This window comes from Metopolophium dirhodum, chromosome 9, assembly GCF_019925205.1.
Source record: "Metopolophium dirhodum isolate CAU chromosome 9, ASM1992520v1, whole genome shotgun sequence".
Classification (NCBI taxonomy): domain Eukaryota; kingdom Metazoa; phylum Arthropoda; class Insecta; order Hemiptera; family Aphididae; genus Metopolophium; species Metopolophium dirhodum.
This window is the reverse complement of record NC_083568.1, coordinates 3025401-3053376: the sequence shown is the minus strand read 5'-3', so window position 1 is coordinate 3053376 and position 27976 is coordinate 3025401. Positions and strand designations below refer to the sequence as shown.

Genomic DNA, 27976 nt, shown 5'->3' with positions numbered 1-27976 from the left:
CGTTTTTTTTTTTTAAATAAAATTTTAATTTTACTGCATGATAAATTTATTATAGACATACCTAGGCACAGTTGTCGATAAGAATATGTGATACTACGATATTATCAGTTTTATTTTTAGCCCCCTCCCCAACCCACTATCAATAATTTTAAAACGACCGTACGAGCACGTGCGTACCATAATGTATACCACGTGATAGTATTTTAAGACACTCAGACCAGTTGCTATAGTTTTGACAAGATTTAATGCTTTAATTCTATATTTCTAAAGGATTGAATTTTCGGCGCAGTGAATTTTTTTTTTTAACATTTAAATATTTTACACATTCTATTGGCATGATTTCGTTCGGCCAACATCAGGCTGATCAGTCTGTACGCCGTGGGGTCGTTGGTTGAACAGCCCAAGACCGACAGGTTAGTTGCTAGGCACGTGAAAACCGTATGACCTTCGAACGCGAATATCACCATCTCGTAGTCCAGAGTCCGCCTGAGTTTCACCTCGAATCCAAGTCTTTCCAGTTTCTCTAAGCGGTTAAGAAAATCCGAATTAAATGAAAAGTCGTCTTATCGAAATCGCATGAAGACAAATAATAATATTTTCTTCTTATTTATTATCGTTTCATTGTTAAAATCAATAAATCAATTCAGCGAAAACAGCTAGCCGGTGTTCAGGCAAAGACGATTTAACGACATTATTTAACATATTTCGATAGGTATAATAGATAATATCAGAGATTACGTTGAACAAAGATTAGCTATTAGTTGTCAAGTGAAAAAAATCAGGTAACTAAACAATTTAATTAATACGAGATCTATGAGCCCATTTTTCTCATAATAATTAAAACATTTTATTCCTGAATTTCAATAATATTTTCGCCCGGCGTTATAGGTAGGCAATATGGCTGCATCCAGTTCGTGATCATAGGTAGACAGTTGTTGGTATAATGGTATCTCTTATAAGTTACAGTAGGTAAATGATCATATTTTGTGAGGTTGACCTACCAAATAAGGTGACCGACCGCAGTATAATGTACCGGAAACACGTTCGATTTCGATGGGGGATTTTATTATTTTACCAAAAATTAAACTAATATTTATGTTTTTCAATATGTAATGGTTTATATTATTATTATCATACATAATAGACAAGCAAACATTAAATACAGCAAAAAAATCCTATAAGCAGTTATCCAATTCCTCTAACGAACGCACTAGCCTCCGATGGTTTATGGAAAATTCACAAAAACGTGTACTTTTAATATTCGTATGAAGTATGGACGAATATCTTCATTTTATTTATTTGCTTTGTATTTATCGATAGTAATATGCGCCGTATAACGCAATACCAGTACAAACAAGTAACAACATAATATATTAATAGTATTAGTAGTATTAGTAAGTATACTTATTAATTCAATTATTTTTACGGGATGAGCTTAATTAAAAACAGTTGCATCCCGCGGTCAAAATGTCTTCCTAATATTGAAGCCCAAGTTTTTTTGAGATACATTCAAATTGTTGCTCATGTTTTTTTTAGCATGCATACGAATTACGGCCCTGATGTTTTGATGTATTTAATTTTTCTGATTAAACAATTTTCGAAACATTAAATTATACATTCTAAACTTCATTTACCTTCCCATTTTTGTACAGACTTAGGACCGTCTGTAACATCAATACTACAGGTAGGTTAAAAATGTTATTATATTTTTTATTAATATTATAGTACTGGTATTAACGTATGTGATATATTTTTAGCATTTAGGTTAATAATGTTATTATGATTATATTTAAAATATTTGAATTAAATATGTTTAATTAATAATATGGAACTGGTAAGAACGTGTATGATAAAATTATAAATATGTTAAAAATCTATATTGTTATGACTGGTGGCTGTCTCGTCACAGTAGCGTTTTCGGGAATTTGGTTTGGCGTGGATATACGTTTTTAGCAAACATGAATGGTCATTATCAATACTTTGATCAAAATGTTAGCAGTAAAAAAAAAAAATTTGGGGGGATCTATCCCCCCTGATTACGCCCCTGACTGTCGTGATTATCGAATGGGGATCAATAATAATATTATATGGGTATGACAGCTGATATCACAAATATTGATCGGGCCGCACTCGGATAGGACACTTTTTCGTAGTTATCTTTGGGACGCAACTAGTATGCAGCCTTTTAATAACAATTTTTGTATTTAGTTAGGTATATTTATGATTAGGCCAACAGTTTAAAACTATTTAAAAAATCAACGTTAACAGAAACAATTTATATAAACATTTGACTATTTTTTTAAGGATAATATAAAAAAAGTTCGCTTAATATATTAAAAATAATGTTTTAAGTCGCCACGTTAACTTTTAAGTTGGTGGAAACTGAAAAATCTAATATTATCGAACGGGTGATTATGTGATTGGATCACTGTCGTATGCCCTTGTAAGATACCCAACGAATCGCCTGAAAATGTGAACAATAGTCGAGAGGAAGGAATAGGTCCATTTATTTTCTACCAATAAATATGATATTTGAAAGAGATAGCTGATTGGCTTATTGGCTACCTACCATTTTTATATTAAAGGGAATCGCGTTACACTCCTATACCATTTTTCTAGTATTTTGTGATTGGACGTTTTTTTTCTTTAAATACATAAAATAATACGATATAATAGTAAATATGCCTATTATATTTAGATAAAATTAGTTTAATATAATATTAAATCTATGGAGATTGAATGCCACTTCATAATATAACTGATAGTGTATAATATTATAATATTATCAACTTTATGAATCAGTAATGTGACATTCTAAAATAGGTATTTAGAAATTTAGAATAAGCTTTGCTAAGCATTGACGAGTTATAAAATTAAGTGAAAAAGTTTTTTTTATTTTAACTTTTTAACTTGACTGTTCACTTATTGTTTTCGGTAAATTTCACTGCTAATTTAACTTATTATTTTTTAGTGAATTAAATTTTCATTTTTAGAAGAAGAGTCAATTCATTTTATTATGATTTAATCGATTACGTTTTGATGTCAAAGAATATTTCTGGTAATGTTTGGAGTAAATTGATTTTCTTTTGTGACAAAAAACTGCAATGGAGTAGGTACGTACTATATATAAATACCATATAAACTATAATTACGATATTGTTTTAATTTGTGAAAAAAAATGAGATTAGGCTAAACGAAAAAAAAATTAAACAACTAAGTTTACCAACAGCTAAATAAACTTTTATTTACTAATGCAGAATTAAACGAGATCATTAACTTGCCCAGCATTGATAACAAGAATAATAAAAATGGATAAATATAATATATTATATAAGTATAATATACAGTTATTATGAATACGCGATATTACAAATCTTAACAACTTTGCAAAAAGAGGGAGAAGTTTGCAATGTGAATAATCTAATATGGTTTATAACTTACTGCATGCGTTTATAACTATTATAGCAATCACATTTAAAATGAGAATATCGAACCAAATTAAATGAAATCAAAAACATAAGAGGGAACGATATACTATAATTGGTTTCTGGAACTTTTTTTTTTTTGGTTGGTTTTTGGCGTGAGTTTTGACAGCTATTTTACGACGAGTGCGTATAATGCACCCATCACGTACCTTTGATATGTTCGACCCTCGTCGTGCGGTGTTTCAGGACTCCGCAGACTTTGGTCGGACCATACAGGACGTCAACCTTATACTTGCGACCTTTGTCATTTACGGACAACATTCTGTTGCTGATTTCCATTTCTGATGGTGGCAAGACACATGGCGTCTTAGTACTCATCTGCGAGTGAAACGCAATAAATAATAAAAAACAATTCAGTAAAACGAAATATCGTTACACATTAATTATTGAACCGTCTGGGAATACATAGAAACACAATCAATTTATAAACACTCTTTATAAACAAATTCGGCTGCTAATAACCGTTATAATTGTTCTGGTTGAAATTGGTTTATACGAGTGTTCGACAGTTTGGAAAAAAACATAATTTTTTTTTATAAGATATTCTTTTTAAATTGTTGTTATTGTTAAGATCAGGAGTGGCCAACCTGCGTGCCTTTTGTGGCACATTTGATGACATTGAATGGCACACTAGCGTCGAATAAAATAAAATAATATATACATAATTATAAATAAAAACGTTGGCCACCACTGGTTCAGTTATTGAAATATCTAGAAAAATAATCTTGAAATAATATATTGTTATTATTCAACAAACAATTAACAAAAAATCGAACTGACCACATAAATTTCATACAAAATTAAATATCACACGAAGATTTTAAAATGCCTCTAATATTTCTTTTATAGTTCCCTCTCACAGCGCCATAAATCAATATCCTTTTTATATTGCATCTCACCTAACCTTCTATAGCCATTCATCCATTACATAGAATACTTAGATTGGCGAACCAGGAATGATCTTCGTCTACACACTAAAGTATTTGAATTTACTTAAATTATTTACTATCGTTATAAAATGTTATATTTATTAGTGTTTCACTATTCCTGTATTAAGTTTATCATATCATCTTAGTCATTGTGCCACGACTTACAAAATGCATAGAACGGTAAGGTGACTATGTGGAAAAATAAATAATATGTATACCCACAATGTCCCGTATTTTTTTTTTAAATTTATTCTTTTAAAAAAAATACAAAAATTGAGTACTTCTACTTTCTGGATATGCCTCGTATTTTTAATAGCCGTTCAGCGTTTATATTCTAATAAATAAATGAATTAAAAAAATTTAATAATAATAACTCAGTTTTCGGGTTAAACAAAATCTTTTATTCGGGTTTTGGTTAATTCAGGTGTTTTAGGGAGTTTACGGGTTCTGGTTAATTGGGGTGCAAGGCCTTGTTTTAGAGTCACACGCACACTAATGATTACTTTGCTACGCACACATTTACAAGACGTAGATTAATGAATTTTGAAAATTGCCTATTTTGAACTCCTCAAAAACTATCTATTTGCAATCCATTTAATAAATATCTGAAACTGAATAGTACATTTATGAATTTTCTCAGTTGTTTTGTTGTTCGTCCGTCTAAAATACGTGTAACGTTTCTCTCACACAACCTACATCGGTGTGGTACAAGACTTCGGAACTCCTGAAAAAAAAACAATTAAGGCTTTTTAATAGTTATTTTCAATTGATTTTTTTTTATTAAATACAAAATATATTCACAATCTATATGGTATAATTAGTAAGGTTGATGGATTAATAACATTTACGGTAGAAATATAAGAAGGCTCTCAGCTGCAGTGTTAACCCTGACGAGACAAAAAACGGAATTTAAAAAATAAACGTTCGTAATACAAAATTATGCATTTTCCTTGTGCATACCTCCTACGACACATACGACTGCGGTTAACGTCGACTAATCGTTCAATGGGTAACGAATGACGTTATACTTCCGATTTCGCAGCAATACGATTTTTCACACCGAACCATTATGTACGCTCCTCACACCGATCGGATTGTGCGTGCAACCTGCACCAGTGTACTGCGAAGGTTTTCATGCACTTTTCACACGCTTCCTGCGTTTTGTAACACTTTTGGAAACAACACGTAATTCTAGAACGAGATTCGATTTTCCTACTATATTTTATCACGCGCACCTAATATTACATTATCAGAATATAATATGTATATACATAACACGACGTTTCGATGTACCTACGGGAGTTTCGAATCATGAATGTTTTTTGAACGCAATAATGTCTTGCTCCGTGAAACTCGTTGACTATACAATTTTTTCGAAAACAATAATATTTGATAATATTTGATAATAGCCGAATTCAGCAGTACGAATTCAGTGATTTCGTTGTTCGAATACGAACGCGGCCAAATAAAATATGTAGTTTTCACAAAGTCGGTTAATTTCCACAGTAAATTATTCAAACGAACAATAACCGATTAATAGCCTAATAAAGAGACATGATTTCCTCGATACGATGTTACACGCGCGTTCGATACGTCTGCGCAGCAGTAGGCGCGTGTCCCTGGCGCCACTATATCTTTACCATTAGTTTTACCGTAATTTATACCTACTGATTCGTGCTAAAGATTTTTGTTTCCGTATGCACCTGCAGAGAAATTATGTTTCCCAAGAATCCGGATTCACACCGATTTCAGTCTTACACAACACGCGTAACACCAAACACAAATTTACAATAATTCATGCGTTCTTTTTTAATATAGCACCTAATTACATTTATAATAGATAAGGTTCCTGTGTCTACAGCGTTCCAGATCTCTTGCCGTTGTTTTTATTCGTTTAATGTTTTAAGTTCAAAATGACCTGCTACCTATAATTTTTTTACCATCGCCGTTCAACTGTATCCGTTCCGCGTCAGAATTCCGGTTAGGTTAGGTTAGGTCAAATGGACCTCGAGAGTGAGATATAGGATTATTAGTGATATGCTGGGTGAGAGAGACAAACATAGTGCAGAAGGGCGACGAACGGACGGCCACAGACAAACGTCGATGGTGAGGATATAATATGTATTAGCGACGTGTGATCTGCGGGGCAAACGTGGCTGATAAAAATGCTGGCTGAGGATCTCTTGGACGGGATACGTACCAATAAATTTCCCAGCAAAAAACCGATTTTCATTTACGAGTGCCTGGAAACGTTTGTCCTGCACTCGGATACACGTCCTAAATCGAACCTTATCCAAATTTTACTATTAATTGTAAAATATAGCACGTACCACTTCGTGCCACCGGTTATGATGGACTTACATCGTTCGCGAACTTACTCTCGTCGTTACTTCGTCTCTTCTTTCGATGTGTTTCGACTATGTGCCGACCTATATAATATTATATATGTACCTGCAAGTATGGTACAATCGCGCCGCCCATCCGTATCCGTTCCGCGTCGGAATACCGCGGTTCGGTCGGACGTCGAGGGTGAGGATCATTATGTGAGCGACGAGGGAGGGGCAGAAGGGCGGCTGATAAAAACGGCTCTCCTCGTCGGACACCCGGGAGGTCGTCTCCGTGTGAATTTATCCTCGCGGGCCGCGGACGCTGACTTTTACGACTCGAGCACGTGTAATAATTTATACTATACATTATTTCATTCGCGCACGAGGAGACGTCGAATGCACACGCGTAATATTGTTATGATTGCAGTCGAGCGCGTTGTGTTTTTCGATATTAAGTTTCGAAAACGGTTTGAAATCGGGGAATAGATGAAAAAAAAAACAAATAAATAAACGAAGGGACCCCCATTGTCGGGCGGCGCGCGCCTCCGTATTATTTTATTATTATTATTATTATTGTACGTCTACGTTATAGGGTACCTACGCAAACTGTCGGGCCCGGCGGTCTTTGTGCTCGTCCGATTTATTGGACCGATGCAGTCCGATTGTCGTTTCGCGGTCGCACCACAATGCGGTGACGACGGCGGCGGCTGAGGTCCAAAAATCGTACAGGAATCGCGTTTATAGAAAATACATGATATAATACGCGTATGTACCCTGCACTGCTCGTATATAACAATAATGATAATAATGCACCACAATAATACGCGAAACCTCAAATAGATTCGAATATCATATTGTGCCATTATAGTGGTCGCGACAGCCCGCGCGCGGAAACGCCTCTTTTTGTTCATTTATATTATTTTTTACGATTTTCATCGCTCCGGGCCCGAAAGACTCACCGCAGTCGATCCACAGTCCCGTCGTGTGTCCCGTCTATTCATTGAAACAGACCGTCCACCACCACCGACCCTCTGGCCAAACGCAGTCGAACTAAGTATAATGTCATGTCGATGGTCGGATTTAAATTCGAAAAAATCTGGAAAATCCTAATATTATATAATATTAACTACGTACAACTGTGACTTATAATTGTGAAAATAATTTAATACTAAAACACATTTTTTTGTTGTTATTTATTATTTTTGCATTAAAAAAGCATATTTTATTTTGAAATATTTAACTTATTTTGAAGATAAATCAAATGAAAATATTTGTATGTAATTAACGTATCTTTTCGGGACCTAAAAATCCGGACGCCGATTTGTTATGACTTATGAGCATCGCATCTAATTAAGAGCCACGTCACGGCTACAAGGTTTTCGTTGGTACTGAAGGTTACGCAAAGTGTACCTATACGACTTCTCCAAATGACGTGCAGACCGACAAACCTCGTCGAAAATCCATTGCTCGCATCGGAGTTTGTCGTTTGCGCATCATTAATACACGACGGGTAAAACATTGGTTGGTCGTTTGCGCATCGCAAGTTTCAACAGTGAAAGGTAACTAGCGATACTAACTAGAGACGACCGGAAGATACACCGGGCGCTCGATTCACCGATAACATGAAATACAGATAAATTATTATCTATAATATCTAAAAATAGAAAAAATAGAATGAACTCGTATCACGCGTAACAGTAGTATAATAATTTCATGTAACGTAAATCGATAAACAAGAAATAAAATAAAGTTAAAAATAGTTCAAAAATATTGTCATCGGCCAGGGATCGAACCGTGGACGTTAGTTACCTGTTGATTAAAAGCGACTAGTTTCACGTATAACGGATTAAATAGCAATTTTTTTTTCGAAAACTTGCCGAACGAGAAATGTGATAAAGAGATGTGGGCCCCTAATCTAACTCTCCAGCGGCACTTACACCTCCTACTGCAGTTGGCTTCGGAGGGTTTAGCTTTCGGAGAGCTTATTTAGTTTCAACACATTCTTTGTCGATTATTACGCCATCAGACACACGTAAGTGTCTTAGCTATTTTTTGTAGTATTTAAATACACGATTCGTTTGTTCTCGTGGCGACGAATTATTCGGTTCACTATAGTAAATTCTGGATTAAATATTATTATCAAAAGCATAATAACAATATCATGTTAAATAAATAATATATATTATGAATATCTTATCTATAGTTGATACCAAATTTTGGGATGAAAAAAATTAAATTTCTCAGTTTGTTCGCCGCGTCACCTACGGCTTTCGATATCGAAAAATGAAAATGAAATATTTGGCTTTATCCCTGCAGTCGATACCATATTATCATAGTGTATTGAACCGCAGATTTACCACGGGCGGTCATGACGTCGCGAAACCGTTCTTCCAGACTAAACGAAAAGACTTTAGCGGAAAGTGACGTTCATTTTATATACGAGCGTTTGAATTAAAACATTTTACGATATTTGATATATTATTTTGACGGGAAATCAACGAATGTTAGACGATTTTTCAATGTTCAAAAACCGTAGAGACTCAACGACATACCTCGGCCATTATCGCCGGTGTATTTCAAATGCGTGTTATAATATAATGTTTTACTCAGTGAGGCCTAGTAATCTTTACCGATATTAAATTTTAAAAAAAATAAAAAATATACGTGTGCGCGTTAACCCTGCGCGCATAACAATATAATATAATATGCACTCGGACGACTATGCACAACCGACGTCGGGACACGTTTTTTGATTACGATAACACCGCGTGGCCCGATGACGGAGCCGATAACGTGCCCGTGTCTGTCTCCTTTGTGTCTGCCACGGAACGCTTTTTTTTTTTACGGGTCACGTCTGCCTTGGCGCGCACACACACACACACACACACACACACACACACACACACACACCACACACACACACACACACACACACACAGGCACACACATGCGATCTCTCAAGAACCCACGTGGGCGCTCGTCGTGAGACGACCGGGTATAACACGGGAGTGCACGTGCAACCGGTGGATATATTAATATGGTTGGCCGGCCACGTACCACTTACCACTTGTGCGTGGAAAACAATAATAATGACGACGACGATAATACCCTCGGGGTGTATCGGAAGGCCGGGACGAAAAAAAAAAACGTACGTACTATATAGATAGTGTAATTCGATATTCCGATTTTTGTATACACACAAATACGTTGTTGTTGTTATTATTATTATTATTATCATATAAAGTATTCGAGAACAATACCTACATATACGAGTCCTCGAGACCGAACCGGAGCCGAGGCGAATATCGATCGGGTCCTCAACAGCTATTCTCGGCTGCCGTGAAGTTTCGACATAATATGTACATTATATACAGATTATATAATATGTGTGTTTGGCAGCTTTGTACTGTACTCCATTTGTTTAATAGATAGCTGATGTTGATATCGATATCGAATGTAATTAATAAATTTGTGTTTGTAAGTCGACAACCCGCAGTAAAATGTGTGTGTGGGGGGGAGGGTTTTTTTTAGTAAATACAATTGGAGTTTCAAGTTGTGTCTTAAAAATTTGGCTTTTTTGCGACTATGACGTATTATAGGTGTGACGCTATAGTACGTATAACATAATATGCATAAACTCTATTTGTTACAAATTCTTGTAAATACCTATGTCATAACAATCATTATTATTTGATTCGATAAATATTTTGGTTTTTAAAATCCATCCTAGCCGTAGAGCTATGACTACGTTTTCCCAAAACAAATAGAACAAAAAAAAAAATGTATAATTTTAAAATAATAAATCCATCTCGCATAGGTACACACGCCCGATCTGCCGCCGCCCCTTATCGCGGGTTGTCGGACGATAGATTTCACAACACTATGATATTATAATAATTATCATCATAATATCAATCATCGTACCTACTGTAACAATAACTCGACGATTCGGCGTGTGTGCAGTTGTAGTAGTTGTATAATCTTATCGATTTTCGACACGTCGTGTATTATAATTATTATTATTTGGTAGTTATTGTTGTTATTGATTTTACGGACGATTTTCTATTTTCCTATTTTACGATATACCTAACTATACTTTACATCGGATGGCACGGTTCACAGCGCACGGGAATTATCATTATTATATACATATTATACGTGATTTCGAGTGATACGATTTCCAATTGCGGCCAAGAAGTACCCATGGACCCCGCGAGGTGTGATCGTTTTATACGAAAAGGTGTAGGTGGAGGTACGTCTCGAGTGCCGTCGCTTCTAATAAGTATTTTTAAGTCACCACGCGTGCCCAGACATACCGAACACGATGTGACAGTGGTCGCTGCGATGGACGATATCGGTAACAACCATGGTATAAACGTGGTCGGGGATGACCGCATGCTTATAATATAATAGAAGACATATCCAGTTATAGAGGTCGTGGGACTTTGTAGATATAATTATTACCTTAGCAGAGGGCGGATGGATGTAATAGGATCCTTAAATAAATGTAATTTATTGCCAGGACTCAATCTATGTTGTTATTGGGTTATAACTTACGAAAACAATATACTCATCAGTGGCGCCATTCGGTTGGGGGGAGGGGGTTGTCAGAATGTACTTTGGCACATCTAAATGTGTACACGTCTTGTTGGCATACAATTCATAAACACGTCAGTGGCCGATGCGTGAAAGTTAGAATTTTATAGTACAATGAAAACCGCATATAGATGTGTATAATGTCATAATATGCATGGAGGTAATGTGTAATATGTTTTATCAATCATATTGTCGGTACGCATGACAAATCAGATATTTGGAGCTTATGATTTTCAAATTTTTAAATGTATTAAAATATTGAATAATATATGTTACCCTTCAAACCAGCATATACATACCATTGTACATAAATTACACGCATTTACTACGATGATCGCAAAACGATCTGATGATGAAAACAAATTGGTGTACTTAAATGTTGGCGCCACCATCAAAATAAAAAATCAAATTACGCCACGACAAAGTGGGTAAATTAAGTATTACAATGTATTACAGTAGCCGTCTGGCTGTTTCGTAGTCGTATGTAGTTCATTAATATATCTGCAATGTGTATAATTAACTTGCATTGTGAGTGTTGTCTTAGAGTTATCAAATTGTGTGTATTGTAAATGTATTTTTGTATCGGTCAGCAGTTAACACTATATCGTGTATGTTGAGTTTATATTATAATACCATGTACACAGGTGTCATGTAACATAATTGTTACAAAGCCATATTATGGTAGGATAATATACATATTATTATGATTGTTGTTGAAATGACTACATATTATTATGCCGTTGGTACGAGACTCGTAAAAAATTAATAGTGTTTTCATAACTGTTATTATTAATATTTTAACACAATGGACATTTATCAACTTATATTGTTTTATTTTCATTTTCGATACATATTATTAATGTACCTACGCTAAAAATGTAATAAAAACAATATAATTTTCAATAATAACCAAATATGTTTTTTTTATCATTCAATTTAATAAAAATAAACAATATTTTTATTATGACACAAGTCATAACTCATAACACTTAAAAATGAAAAATATCATGAAAAACCTTACAAATTATAGCAAACACAACAATTGCGGATAAAACAAGTACCTCTACATAATAATAATAATAAAAAAATTAAATTAAATACACTTGAGAACTAGACATACTTTGTCAGTGTAAACTTGCAATGGACGACAACTAATATTATAACGCCTATAACTGTCCATGTGTCACACCGCAGCACGTCATCGAACTTATAAAAAGAAGTCTTCGTGGAACACATACCGCCACCGCCGGAGTCAAGCGCCGCTGGTTAAAAGTATCCGTCCTTTTCGAAGTAACCACCACCGCCAGCGTCCGCGTGCCCATACTTCTCACCCTCCTTGACGCCACCCTTCTTGGCGAATTCAGACTGTTGGCCGTGGTGAGCCTGCTCGCCGGCCTCAGACTTGTGGCCCTTGGCCTGTTCGTACTTCTTGCCATGATCACTTTCCGCCTTCTTCGAACCATGGCTTTCGTGATAGCCGGTGTCAGAGTGACCCTTCTTCTCGTGTCCACCCTTCTCCTTGGCGTGCTTCTCCTGTTCATGCTTGTGTTCCTCATGCTCGCCACCATCGTGCGACTCGTCATAGAACACCTCGTCCTTCTTGTACTCGTCCTTGTGGTGCACCTTGTGGAACCCGGACGTCTTCTTGCCCTTCTTGTGGCCGCCCTTTTTCACCACCGTGATTCCTTTCTCGCCGTGGTTGCCGTGGTACGCCTCACCAAAATGCTGTGCCTGGTCCACGTGGCCCTTCTTCTCGCCCGCCTTCTCGGCCACCTGCGAATGTTTCTCGTCACTACCGTAGTCTTCTTTCTCACCCTTGTCGTACGCCTCCTCCTTCTTGAACGCTTTTTCCGCCTTCTCACCCTCCTCTGACTTGTGGCCCTCCAAGAACTTCTGACCCTGTTCCTTGTCGTAGTGCTTCTCCTTGTCGAACTCACTGCCACCTCCGTAACCACCGGCTCCGTGGCCTATGTACCGACTTCCTTCGTCTTTCAAGTCACTTGAAATCTTGCTCTCGGCTGGCCGCTCTTCAACGATCTCTTTGATGTTCCTGGGTGCCGGTTTAGGTTCCTTAGCGTTCCTGGGTGCCGATTTCGATTCTTCCAACGATTCCTCGTCCACGTCCTCTGTCTGCGGCTTCTTGGGCTTGTACTTCTTCCGGTTGGCAGGCGTCAAGTCCGTTCGCCGGTGGTCGGGCACCAGTATCGAGTCTAAGTCTTCGTCCCGGTCCTCTGCAGGTGGTTTCGTCTGTCGCCGTTCTTCGGGGAATCTGAACGGTTTCGGTCCTGGCACTTCTCCGGAATGGACTCCGCTTCTAGCTGACGGGTGCTTGTTGTACGCCCGGTACTCGGAATGTTCGGGTTCTGAATCCCGGTGCGCGTTCCTCGATCTGTACGAATTGTACTCTTTGCGGGGCACCTTGGACGTTTCCACTACGCTGTACGAGCTGCTCACCCCAGACGTGTCGCCGACCGGAAGTATTTCCACGTTGGATCCCAGGCCCAGGTACGAGTTCTGCAGCTGTCGCTTATGCCGGACAGCCACCGACACAGAAGTGACGGCGAGGAGCGGCCACACGGCGGCGATCATGGCGGCACACCTCAGAGCCAACATCGCAATGATCGCTGAACGTGCCGATCAACGTACCGTCTATAAGACTGTGCGTGAAACGAGGAGCGAGTACGAAGGTGACGACAACGACGATGATGAAAACGACGACTGCAGTGTGATCGATTACAGCCGGTAAACGTATTCGAACGATTATTCCGATATTAACTGTCCCGAACGGTGTTGAACGTGTACTGACGATGCGTGTCAGATTTTCTACTTATAAGTATCCCGGACGTCCCCCGGCGGCGCGCGACACCGGTCGTTGGTTCGAGACGAATCGGTTGCGAAATCCGTCGGAAAAATTCCCGACGAGAAATCATCCATAAGTCGTGACAAGGACGAACGTTTAGGTTTTTCTACGTACCAACCGCCGCCGCCGCCGCCGCCGCCACCACCGACAGCACCGCGTTTTCCAGGGTCGCGAGTATGAGGTTACGCGCGTGTAATGTATCTGCAGCAGTGCACACACATAACGACAACTAATAATAATGTATCGTTTATACGGCCGTTTTCCTTCTCTGGGGAAAGCGAACAGTCGTATAATAGGTACACCGAGATCTTCAAGGGTACGCTCGTGTCCGCCGATGCATTGCGCGAGCCTTGGACCATCCGATGGACCGTATAATAGGTAATAATAATATTATAATCATTATCTTCACCCGCTCGTTTCGCCGGCCATCGTAGCACAGTATAATAATTGTCATTGTTGTTATTATGACACGCGGTCTGCTAATTTCAACCGTAAGGCAAAACGAAAGTCGTGTTTTGCTTTTCTCATCGCGATTCGTGTAAAATATAAAATTATAGTACTAAACACATTAGAATAAGATAACGACGAGACGATGCGAGATAAGTGAGAAGTTGTCATTGATTGTACGCAACGCAGACATGTATAGATAGAGGCGCGTTGATGGCAAAGTTTGGCCGACTTGTTGGTATGTGAAAAGTGCTCTTAACAAACGTGGTGTGTTTATTTCTTCATTGAATTATCCCGACATCTCAGAGCATCTTATTCACACGCTGCAGATAATCGTGGGTGGACGGAGTACGCATTTCGGGCAAATAAATTATCACTTGATCGTATACAATAATAATAATTGTACGGTGAGATCGAATCGTTTTCAAACCAATAAACAATTATAACATTGTTATGTTTAACTGTTTGTTAATTTTTTCACTTCGTCGCGCGTTATGGTGTGGCGACTCTCGGACGACACACCGCACCGATAACGATGTATATAGTTTGTATTTTTAAATTAATATTTTCCGGTCGACGGCACTTTTTCGACGACCAATTGCCACGAAACTGATTGCAGTACGATATCGCGTAGTTCGATCGTTTGCACGTGCAGTACTTGTACCTATATAGATACGGTACGAAAACATATTTTTTCGTTTTTCGTTTAGTAAACGGCGTCCCATATGGTCTTAACATGTTATTTTAATCGAGAGGTATTTGCATAATGATAGGCCGCCGCGCGACATACGCTTGAAAATGGGCCGCCACACGCGCGGGTCGTACATCATAGACCAATGTTATTGCTGTTATTAGTGCACGTCTAGGTATAACATACACGCGCGTGTCGGACACCCGGTGTATAATAATAGTAATAACAGTAACACTGTGTTATGATAAATGCACACACGCGCGATCCGACAAAAAAAATTAAACAAAGTCGAGACTTAACCCTTTCGCTTTTGCGGGATGCCTCCGTTTAATAATACCACCATCGCGCGTCCGTCCGGGTCACCTGACAGCATAATTGCCCGTGAAGCAATTTACCGTGGAAAATGCAATCGTGTTCAGCAGAGTATAAAGCGGCGCGCAAGTGGTCGCCGGGGAGTATATAATATAATATTATTATGGAAAAATAAAATAATATACCGTCCAGATAGGTAACCCATGTCGTGTGTATCGCGCACATGATGCGCGTTTCTTCGGGTAATTAATAAATTATCGTATAGTAACAATACGATTGCTAGTAGAGCGTGACCTCAAAATGTTACCGCTGTTACCGGGGCGGTGACGATGACACATCGCTATGGGGTTAGGAAGCGCACCGGACCTACTCGTCGTCATCGTCGAAATAGAAGTCCATCGTATTTAATTTTATTTTTCTAGTTAAGTCCGCGCCAGTGGCCGGCTGTGTTTGGTCGTCGTTGTTTTGATAAAACAATCGATTTCCGCGCACGCGCACTTAAACACAACGGTAGGTAGATAGCAATACAATACAATTCATTATAATACGATCATATAATACGGTCTCGTAACACCGAAAGAAAATAAAAGTGATTGATGATCGCCGTAACACAATATTTTTAAGCGTCTATTTAGACCGTACAATACGATTTAGGTACATTTAAAAATGATAAGTTTTTCGATTTGATAAATCCAATTATACACGAATAAAAAATAAGAATCGAACTTCCTAATCGTATATAAATTATAAACCCAAAACCTATAATATCCCACAGGTATTTCTGAGTAATCCACGCATATGGTTTGTTCTTTATAATTAGCTTTAGACTTTTAGCGGCCAACTATACTACACGATTATACCTATTGTATTAAAACGGTAAGTGCAGCTGTCCGGTGTTATTATTTTTCAAGTGGGCACCTACCCACTAATTGAACGATTAAAAATGTTCAACAGCTACCAAACTGCGTCTATCAATTGTATGCGTTAATAGATTCTTATTTCGTCTTTAGTAGCACTTTATACATAGGAGTTCGTTGTGTATTTAATATTATCGGTGGTGAGGATGCCACAACCTTAATCGTGTGCAGTGGCGTGGTGAACGGGGTTAGGTTAGGGTTCACCACGAACGGGATTTTCCGACGCTTAGGCGTCATGGTGGACATTTTTTTGGGGATGTGAGATGTTCGTATACATTATGGTAACCGTATCATAAAACAAAAATGAAAATATTTACTGTCACATAATAATTATATATATTATACTATACATTATATTAAAGGGACAGAGAGTGGGTAGGTACTAAAATATATGCTGTGCATCATGGCTTATAAATGTTCACCACGCTACTGATCTCGTGTAAACACTTTGGTAACTATAATGTGTGTCATACAAGTTTGATAACAAATGAATACAACGAGTGTCCTATCCACAGGTATCTATGGTGATAGAACGTCGTTTTTCTCCGATCTCGACCTAAATATTGATTTACATAGCATAATACCTGCATGACTGATGTAACGATAATAATATTAATGTGTTCGTTATGTATACATAACCTTCTAACCTAACTATTTATTAATTAAATGTTTAGTTATGCAGCGACCCGACATCGGCGTATACCGTGGCTGAAGAGTATACCTGTATTGGTCAATGGTTATAATATGTGACTGTGGGTAAACGTTAAGAAAAACATATTTTCATCAATCCCCGATATCTGACTATATCTTCAAAATTTTGAATTCAATTGATTTCAATATTATTATTTTTTTTTATTATTATTGTAATAACTGTATAGTATCATCAATAATAATTGTCGTACTGTGTAATGTGCTTGAAACTCATCGTTCTATATTATTATTGTTGTTCTTATTATCAATGCCATTACATCAATTATTATTATTGCGAGTGTAACCACTTTGGTAACTATGGTGTATGCTCTTCGATCACACTTGAATAAAACTCGAGTCCTATCCATATGCTGCTAGGACGGAAGCACGTCATTTTCCTCCGATCTCGACCTGCATATTGATATATTACGGCGTAATACCTATGTGACAGCTAAAGCGATACTAATTAATACGATCTACATAACGCCCTACACCTCCCCCCGAACGAAGCAGCTGCCGCGCGTCATATATTATAATATAATTCGGACAAACAGCATTCATGTATGATAAAAATATTACATATATATAGTAAATGGTTCGGGTTTCGGCGACGTGTGTCCACTGCAGATCGCATCGTCACGATATCGCAAGTCGACGGCGAAGTATCGGAAATAAGTCTCCGGGGGACCTATATCTCTCGAGGAGCGATACACTTTCGAGGGAATGATAATAATATTGTTATAATCTACAGCCGAGTTCGGAGTTTTCGTCGGACCTCACTCTCCATATTTATGTAGAGCGTAACACCTATATTACGACAGCTAAAACGATATTAATTAATTCGATCTATACACAACACCGCCGCCCCCCGAACGTAGCAGCTGCGTTACATATATTATAATAATATAATTCGGACAAACCGCATTCATATGCATAATAATAATTTTGTATACTCAAAATATAATATTATGGTAAACGGTTTGGGTTTCGGTGTCCACTGCACCTCGCGTCGTCGTGAAATTCGCGACGTATCGGGCATCGGTCTCCTGGGGACCCATCCCGCGATAGGAGCTATTCGAGGGGACGATTACAATATTATGCAGCCGAGGTCGATCGTTACGGGGTCATGATATTATATTAGGAGCATAGCGTTATGGACACAACACAATAATAATATAATATGATGTGATGTTATACAAATCGCCAAGCGGCGGCAGTGGTTGCAGCAGTGTATTTAATCAAACAGTGTGTTGTACTGCTGCAGTTTGCGTGCGTGCCGAAGTGACTCGACGTGTAACTGATGTTTTTCGGACAGCAGACGACGCCGGAGTGCTAGTTGTTGTGATAACTATAACGAAATTAATTATTGTCATACCATGTTTTAAAGTTCATATTTGTATTAATTAATATTATCAGTGGTGAGCGGATACCCCACAAACTCAACAATTGCGCGTGACCAATCTGGTAACTATAGTTGGTATATTGCAAAATATAGTATGGTAAACGGTTTGGGTTTCGGTGTCCGCTGCAGCTCACGTCGTCGTGAAATTCGCGACGTATCGGACATCGGTCTCTTGGGGACCTATCCGATAGAAGTGCGGTGCACATTCGAGGGGACGATTATAATATTATCATGCGGCCGAGGTCGATCGTTACGGGGTCGCGATATTATATTAGGAGCATAGCGTTATGTACACAACACAATAATAATATAATATGATGTGATGTTATACAAATCGCCAAGCGGCGGCAGTGGTTGCAGCAGTGTATTTAATAAAACAGTGTGTTGTACTGCTGCAGTTTGCGTGCGTGCCGAAGTGACTCGACGTGTAATTGATGTTTTTCGGACAGCAGACGACGCAGGAGAGTGCAAGTGTGCGTGTCTGTGCGTGCGATATTGCATGTGCATAATAATAATAATAATAATAATAATAATATCTACGTATATTGTGTGAGCGCGCGCGGTGAATATAATTAGCCACCGAATATTAAAATATTATTACAATGTGTATGTGTTGTACGTCAGATGTTTTCCCGGAGGGTGCAGCAGGGCGGGGGAGGGTTTGCGTGCGATGACCGGTGCGTGGGCTGACCGCCGCGGGGTCCGAACTCACCCCCCCGGAAGGGTTACAGAGGTGAATCCTTCGCCGAAGAGTTGTCTTCCTACACACGCGTTACACACGACTATATACCGCACGTTGAGCGCGTGTTTGTGTACACATCTATTATAATACATACATTTTATTAAAACCATTGGTGTTTTTACAATATGTATGCGTGTACCGTATATCGCTGTTGTTATTATTACGTTTCGGTGGGTTTTTGTTTGCACAGCGATGCCACGAGGACGGCCGCACCGCACGCCCTAGGTACATTGCGCGTATAAATGCATAATGATATTATTGTTTTAGTCGTGAAACAATAAACTGCGGTGCGCATATTATACGGTGAACGCGACGGTGGCGTAAAAAAAAATCTTCCGGCCGCCGGATATCACGAAATAATAATGATAACAATGATTGATTATGGGTACTCGCGTGTGGGCGTGTGTGATTTTCGCGGTCCGAAATGTGTGCGCTTACGCCTGCAGAGACCGCTGCGGCAAGTGTGCACGCCTTTTCGGCTGTACGTCATAATCGTTCGTTAAAATATATATTATGTTGACGAACGACTAAGAAGGTAAGTAGGTAAGGTATACTCCTCTCTGTAATCAAATGGTATAGGAGGGGGGGGGGCCGCAGGCAGTTATTGTAAAAAAATCAATCAATTACATTTTCACGGCATATTTTTTTTTTTTAATTATTATGTTTTTTACTCGAAGACTCCCGGAAACATAATATTTTGGGCGTACGATTGGTTTTTTTACGAGTTTCAATTTTACATTTTAACTATACATTAAAAAATAATATATTGCGTACTTTTTCCTAAAGGTTTTGAGTTTAGTGGAATAATGATGACGATGGACGTTGACTGCAGATGATGATTATGTGATATATATTTTCAGCTTTGATGCGGTAAGATTGCGTTCGGGCTTTGACGGTTGACTTGGACTCCGCAGACGGTGCAGTGTGCATATTGGAGAGCGGAGGGGGTTCTTCCTTGGCTATTATGAAACGGTGAGTTGTTTTAGTGTGACCAGCTCTGAGACTTGTTAAAATGACTTTAAAATATGTTCTTGGTATTTAAATAAGAAACGTACAATTTTCGATTTCACGCGTGTTTAAATTTTGATAGTAGATGGCCATTTCCTATGCTCCATCTTAATTGGCAATATTGTTTATTACAACATAATTTGATCCTTGTGAAAAGTAATACAAGTTAGTGGTATATATATTATATTTTCATTGTACATTTTATTAAATTACTTTCAATAATTATTTATGTATTTGAATTTTCGTTAGAATATAATATTATAGCCTATAACAAAAATAATAATTTACTACCAGCTATTATACCATACACTAATATTATCGAACGCAATATTATAAACCGCTAAGAACCGTCAAATTTGGGTTCTAGTCTAAATAAAAAGACATCTCATTCGCTTTGTAAATCAGTATTCGTCCAACAGTATACATACGTAGTATAATACATATAATATTATTAGCTGATTGTCTTATTGACTTAACAATTTCGTGAGCATGCTACACTGTAAGTACATTTTACTATTTATGCTTATAAATCAGTTGTGGTCAATATAAACGGTTACAACTGTAAGAATCTTATAAGTTATAATAATATGCATTTAACGATTTCACCGAATGTGTCCGACTAACGAATGACTATAATTTCTCGTGTTTCATATTATGGTATCGAACTGATGAAAAAACGACGACGATGATCTTATAACATCACGACGTGTGTCTGTCGACCGTATACTATGTTACACTATATTATAGGTATTATTCATTCGCGGTCAACAGTTGTCATGATAGATTATCGACTCCAAAGAGACTATAATATAATATATAGACTCAAACGGGAGCTAAATGTTCGATATTGGAGGTACAACAATTAATGGCGTATTTTTAATGTATTTATTGTACTATGATGTTTCCACGCGTGTAAATACTGCTCGGCGTAAGTCGAATAAGTTGTTGTACGATTATAGGTGCACATAATAATATTATAGAGCCACATTCTATTATTATTGTTATTATCTTAATAATAATTATTGTACTCGTGCGCGAAAAATATGTCCTTAGACAGGCGGCGGCCCCGCCAGCGATGCATATGAAAACGAGCATGACACTAATTAAAATGAAAATAAATAAATACATAATAGCAATAATGAGAATGGAGAAAGAAAAAAAAAAACGAGTAAAATACGCGTTAAATCGCCAAACGTTTGTCCTACATGGATAAAAGACCGTAAAAATGCACGTTAACAATCAGGCGAAGGGCATCGTTCGGGCCGCGTCCAGCCCGGTTAATTAAACGGATTTACTCGGACGAAATAATAACAATATATTATAAAATTATAATATAATATAATATTATTATAATAATTACTCGAGACCGCAACAGCAGGCTGCCGAACTCTACCCGCAGAGGGCCTTCTCATTATCATTATTACTATCGTGTCAGCTGTGAGTATAGGTACCTACAATGTATTTCTCTACACTTAGTACTCCACCGAGATTCGACGCTCGCACAGCCAAGCTCATCCGTAGGTACATATCAAGCTATATCCGAGAAATTCACTATGCATAATATAGGTAAGTACGACTATTATATTACAATATGACGTACTCCAGTGGAAAACGGCCATGGTGGTTGGGGGTTGATGCGCGGGGATACCAATAATACAATATAAATTTTTTTCTTTTAACTCGTCTTCTATATGCCTGCTATATAGTTGGACAATCGCGATACTAAAGTAGCTGCCGATCGCCACTCGAGTGCCCACGACGAGACACCACGACTACTTTAAGGACCCTCCCTCCCCCTCCACAATTCGTTAATTCCGGGTACGCCACCGCAGTGTACTCGAATATAATACAAAAACCGAAACGACTTAAACAGACGTGTTAAAAATCAAATTTGTGGTAATGTTAAGACTGTGGCCATCCTTAAAGACGCACAATAATAATATTGTAAGTCAACTTTTATTCCAGGTGTGGCATAAATGTCGAAAATTCGTTCACAACAATCGAATAATAATATTATGTTATACAGGTACACGCGCCCTGACATGAATCACACTCTTCACTTCACTCACGCTGCAGCATTATACATTTAGGTGCAGGAAAATCACAGTTTTCCAACTAATATTATGATTTATTTTATATTGAAAACGATATAATATTGTTATAAAATATGTAGCTGGACGTTATGAAAATCAGCGCGCCAAAAACGAATCTTCAAAACATGTTTTTTCAACCGTGTTTGACGGACATTTTTATTCGAGTAGGCAAGTCGGTCACGATGGAAATTGAAAAACAAAATAGAAAACCCACTCACTCGCTGGCAGCACGCGGTGATCTTGGCCGTGATGATTTCGACCGTAAAAAACGCGTGTATAATACTGTCGTATTAATATTATAATATAACATAATACATAAAAGTACCTTCGCGCCACCGCCGCCGTTACACCAAAAAAAAAACCTTGAGCGGGTTAGGTGTACTGGTAAACATATTATATATAGAAGAAATTAACCGAAATGAATTTTTTTTTTCACCCAAATTTCGGTCTGATTGCCAAAGTCATTATCGAACTCGATTGGTATACAATAACATATTTTAAAATCGTATAGGTAACACAAAATTTATACTTTAATAGGTTACCTGCAAGATGATGTAATTACCACTATATAGCTAGCATCCGTGTCTAGTGAAGCGAGCCACATCGCACGAAGTCGGTCTCCGAACGAAGAGGTTTTCTTCTCCACAGACTATTTTTTTCGGGTGGTTCGTAAAAGTGGAAATAATGTTTCACGTCTAAACGTACACAGTCCAAATACTTTGCAGTGGTCGCGATTTATCGACTTTTTAAAACTATATATTACATGCTGGTGCTGGTGAGACGTACGTTGCGATAACTATCGAAACGATCACCATATGATTTATATATTATTGCTTTCGAATTTCAAATCACAATAATATTCACCACAACGTCCGACAAGTACATAGGGGAGTGCCCAATTGCAGCAGTATAATATTATAATATCCTGTCTGGTTTTTTTTTTCCAAACGTGTACAATAAGATTTACAGACGTAAATTTTAAGCAATGCTTTACAACCTGCAGGTACGATGTTCGTTTTTAAAAAATAAAACAAAAAATAATACCGTTCGTTTAAGGACACTTTTTCTACGAGATATCGTTGCGGGACGTGCACTGCTCAAGAGGTACAACTGCTCAATCGTAGTTTCAGAATTGTTGTCGACAATTGATTTGGCTATTGTGCGAGCGCTCACAGTGGTGTTCGACCAAAAGTCGTCTGATATTTTTCTCGATTAACATCTTTGAGTTAACACTCGATAGACTCTATTAGGCATCGATAATGACTGAATATGGATGTCACTGGTTTGGGCTTCGAGTCCTAATGCCGCCGTAATAGTGGAAACGAACTGTCGAAAGAGTCGAATCAAAAGAGTCGACCCGTTGGGGCGCGATTCAAATATCGTCTAGACACAGTTCTCTGACCTCATACCGAGCGAATATTGCAGACCTTTGGACACCTGTACGATGCGCGCCAGACCTATGTTATGTCACCGTATCGTAATTATTGGTATCTATAAATACGCTGTGCCACCTCCCCAAACACACACACCTCCGAATGGCCGACGGGATTTCAGCGTCCATGAGTGTCCGGTATCTAGAGGTCGTGCTATAGAAAATAATATAAAATATTCTATCGTCGTCAACGTCGGCGACTGTGCTTTGCGCGTACGTACCTATATATATTATTATGGGTACAACACGCACGCTCGTCGCGCGTGTGTATTATGTTATAACGACCTTACAAGCTTAACGTCTCTCGGCGTACCGATCGCTGGCGCGGGTTCCTAAGTCCCCGGCGTGGTACTCGGTGGAGGGGGGGGGGGGGTGTAAAGAAAACCACGAGAGTGCACACGACAACCTCCTCTCCCCGCCCCGGAGAGAGCTGCCAATGACCCCGACGAGTAGATTTGTTTGCGTTCCGTCTCTGTCTCCGCGGCGGCGGCTGCTGCAAACCGGTTTTCCCGTGACCCAACGACGTCGACAACGACGGCCCGCGCCCGTTACGTTTCCTCCGAGAGAGGGAAAACTCGTCTCCGAGGACGTAGTACTATATTACGACCATATATACATAGTAGTATAGTATATGTATATACCGAACGTACTTACGACTACTACTACTACTACTACTACCACCACCACAATACTACTACCACAATTATTATACTACTACTACTACTACTACTACTATTACTACGATTACTACTACATGCTATTTTTCTATTTATGTACTACGACGATGGAAAAAAAATTATTTTAAAACGACCGCGACACACCGGTTACTGCGGTTTTGAACCACATCGCGCATAATATAGGTACCTATGTATACATCGTATATTATTATATGCATATAGGTATTACATATTACTATATTATCGTGTGCGTGTGAGTCGCAACCCGCAGAGTGGTAACATATCGTGCGCGTACCTGCCTATATATACCTTTAAGCCGAATACGCATACATAATATTATAATACCGGTTTAAGAGGACGGACGCAGTTTCGCGAGCACAAAATAATATTATCATTACGACGATTTTATTGATATTATTATTTATTATTATTATTATTATTATTACTGTTGTTGTTGTTGTTTATATTTTCGCTGCCGTCGGAGCTGTTGCATGTCCGTCTGGACGACGCGAGACGTGTGACACGCGTTTTGCCGCCAAAATATGAAACGTTCATTTAATTCCACGCCGAGCCTCAATAATAATAATATCATCCGCTAGAGCGCATAAAATATAATAATAACGATTGAAGGACGATTTTTTGTGCTATTATTATCGCACCATTCTAATAATATTACGACACTGCAAAATTGTCAATTCTACCAGTTCGCCACGGCCGCACTCGCAATGTAAAAAAAATATTTTTACTAAAAGACGAAAGAAGTTTTTAAATTTTTTTCCATTGGCGATCGCATCGCGTCTATTTGTTTTTTCTCTGCTGCGTGTGCAGTCCAAATTGTTAACGAAACATTTTGCTCACAATACCATTTCAGGAATATCGAATTACGGACTAAAAGGATTTCCATGTACAAGACGTGTTTAAATTTTAGATAAAAATGAAGAGGAGTACCTATTATAGGCAGTAAAATATTTCTAGACTATAATTATAAAGATGATAATAATGTATCGCCGTTAAGTCGTGTTTCACGTTTCTCGTACAACTTTCAATCATAAATAATAAAACCCTTTTAGTTCTTAAGTAGGCGTACAATGATCTATCGAGTATAAACATGATAAAATTCAAGAAAATGTTTGAAAAAAAAAAAGGTAAAAAAAAGTTAATGGCTGTGATAGCTGATAGTAAATATTGAAAATGTAAGATAATGCATCAAACAATATAATATGATACATATTATTATGTTACCTATTATTATATACCGTATTTTATAAAAATATCATTATTCGGTTAAACAATGGTATATGCAGCTCATAGGTATGCTATCTGCCACTGACAAAAAATACACTCGCAACACTATATCAACTAAAAAAATTCGATGACTGGAAAACGTAAATCCATTAAAGAAATGTAGGACGTATTGTTAATGACGAAAAGTCGAGATTTGCATTTTAAATTAATGCAAAAGTTGTTTCATACGAATACTTTGATAATCAGAAAAACCTGAATAGTTAACAAAATGAGAACACTGTTGTCATTATAACGTAACATTAAACTTTTAAACATTTTAATGGACCACCGTTTTAGCAAAATAATTATTTGATAATTAAAAATGTAAGCTTTTTGTTAAGAGTAAAATAATTGAAGAAAAGAGCATTTCATTAACAACGGGAAATAAATTTGGTGAGGGTGTTTACGTGCATTATTCTTTATGGTGAGTTCTGCAGTGATTAAAATATTGTTTTTGTTAAGTCAAGTCATATAATATGTACATTGTAAATTAAAAAATTGTCCACTACGAAATATATTCACCACATTATCAAAATGGTCAAAATATAGCGTAAAAAAATAATATTTAAGTGTATGATAAATTATGTGAAGTGTGTTAATAATAATAATAATAAAACACAATACCAAATTAGCTGTAAATAATAAATTAGTATTGCAATGGGCTTAAATATATTTTATAAGTCATCAGGGGAAACAAGGGGAATTATACCCGAATACACAAACTTGAACTTTGATGATAACCAGAAAACTTTATTCTCTCGTAGAAATGTAGGATGACTAAGGTGATATCGATATCGTCATAAGCGTCAAATGCTGTTGGATAACACAAGGCTCGGGGAAAATGTAATTAAATGAACTTTTCTTGATTTATTATATTAACGCCCTGCAGAACGAAACATTGCAGATATCATCAGTAAGAAAACTCTTAGCTGATAATTATTATTACTGTTGGACAACGTAGGTATTTAAGGATTTAATATAATATTTTACACATCAACGCGGTGATCTTCCGATTTCTGTACCCATCACATTTTGTTGCAATACGAATTTGAATACACTGACATTAACATTACCTCCGTCGTCTTTCATAAACGAGATAAAAATACCGACCCGATAAGCTCAAAACTCATTTATCAAAAAGTATTTTACTATACTATTATGATATTATAACAATCAAATCTTGTAATACTGCCGGAATATTTTTCACTGTGACGTTTCTTTACAATGGCAGATAACAATATATTATAACAATATTATCGCGATCGGTCGTATTATACCCGAGTATAAATGACTATAACACGACTACTGTGTAGGTAATAAATTATAACATTCGTTTTTCGTTCGTTGGACCGTTCTAAAAAAATGTAAAAACACTAGAAAGCGTATTAATGCGCGAAGATATTATGGCGATAATGTGTAGATCAAAACTAAGAAAAAAACGTCTTCGGGTATGATTGACAACAAGGCGTATAAAAACCGTGTACTGTAATAATATTATGATTATTATAATCGTAACGATAATATAAATATAATAAACCGATACTATAGGTGTATGCGTAAAATGTAAATACACCACACCGTATAATATATTATACAATCGTTTGTTTGTCTATTTTCGATGTTCCCCGGGGCGAGTGCAATGAACTCTTCCGGGCAAGCCTCGACCAGAGCTGGCTGATGCAGAAAGAGAGAGAGTGAGAAAAAGAGAAAGATAGAGAGCAAGTGAGAGAGATGAAGAGGAGAGAGAGAGAGAGAGAGAGAGAGAGAGAGAGAGAGAGAGAGTGCGAGAGAGATGGCAGTGAACTGACGACGGCGATTAATATAGGAGACGAATCCACGTCTTTTTCTTCGCAATAATGGGCGACAGACACTGCCGCAGGTCGCCAACGAGCACTCTGTTACCACTACCACTGTATACCACTGCAGTCACCGTCGTCGGGGTCTATATGCGGTGCTTTCCGTGTTGTGATCGGATAATGGGCTGGAAAAAGCAAACATTAACATAGAGCGAACGACGACGATGACGACTATCGAGTGAGCCGGGATCGCATTCGACGATCGGTGGTACGGGGGGGGGGGGGGGG

General features: G+C 37.8%; 2 protein-coding genes across 2 annotated transcripts; both read right to left on the bottom strand.

Moving 5' to 3' along the window:
* Positions 1-302: 302 nt before the first annotated feature.
* On the bottom strand, positions 303-3803 carry LOC132952037 (UPF0728 protein v1g117062-like). Its single transcript, XM_061024161.1, has 2 exons — positions 3635-3803; positions 303-523 (listed from the first exon to the last, which is right to left on the bottom strand). Exons 1-2 carry the CDS (start codon positions 3801-3803, stop codon positions 303-305), a joined length of 390 nt encoding a protein of 129 aa, XP_060880144.1.
* An 8424-nt stretch (positions 3804-12227) lies between these two features.
* LOC132952051 (glutamic acid-rich protein-like) lies at positions 12228-14137 on the bottom strand. Its single transcript, XM_061024178.1, has one exon. It carries the CDS (start codon positions 13948-13950, stop codon positions 12604-12606), a length of 1347 nt encoding a protein of 448 aa, XP_060880161.1. The 5' UTR covers positions 13951-14137; the 3' UTR covers positions 12228-12603.
* Positions 14138-27976: the final 13839 nt, after the last annotated feature.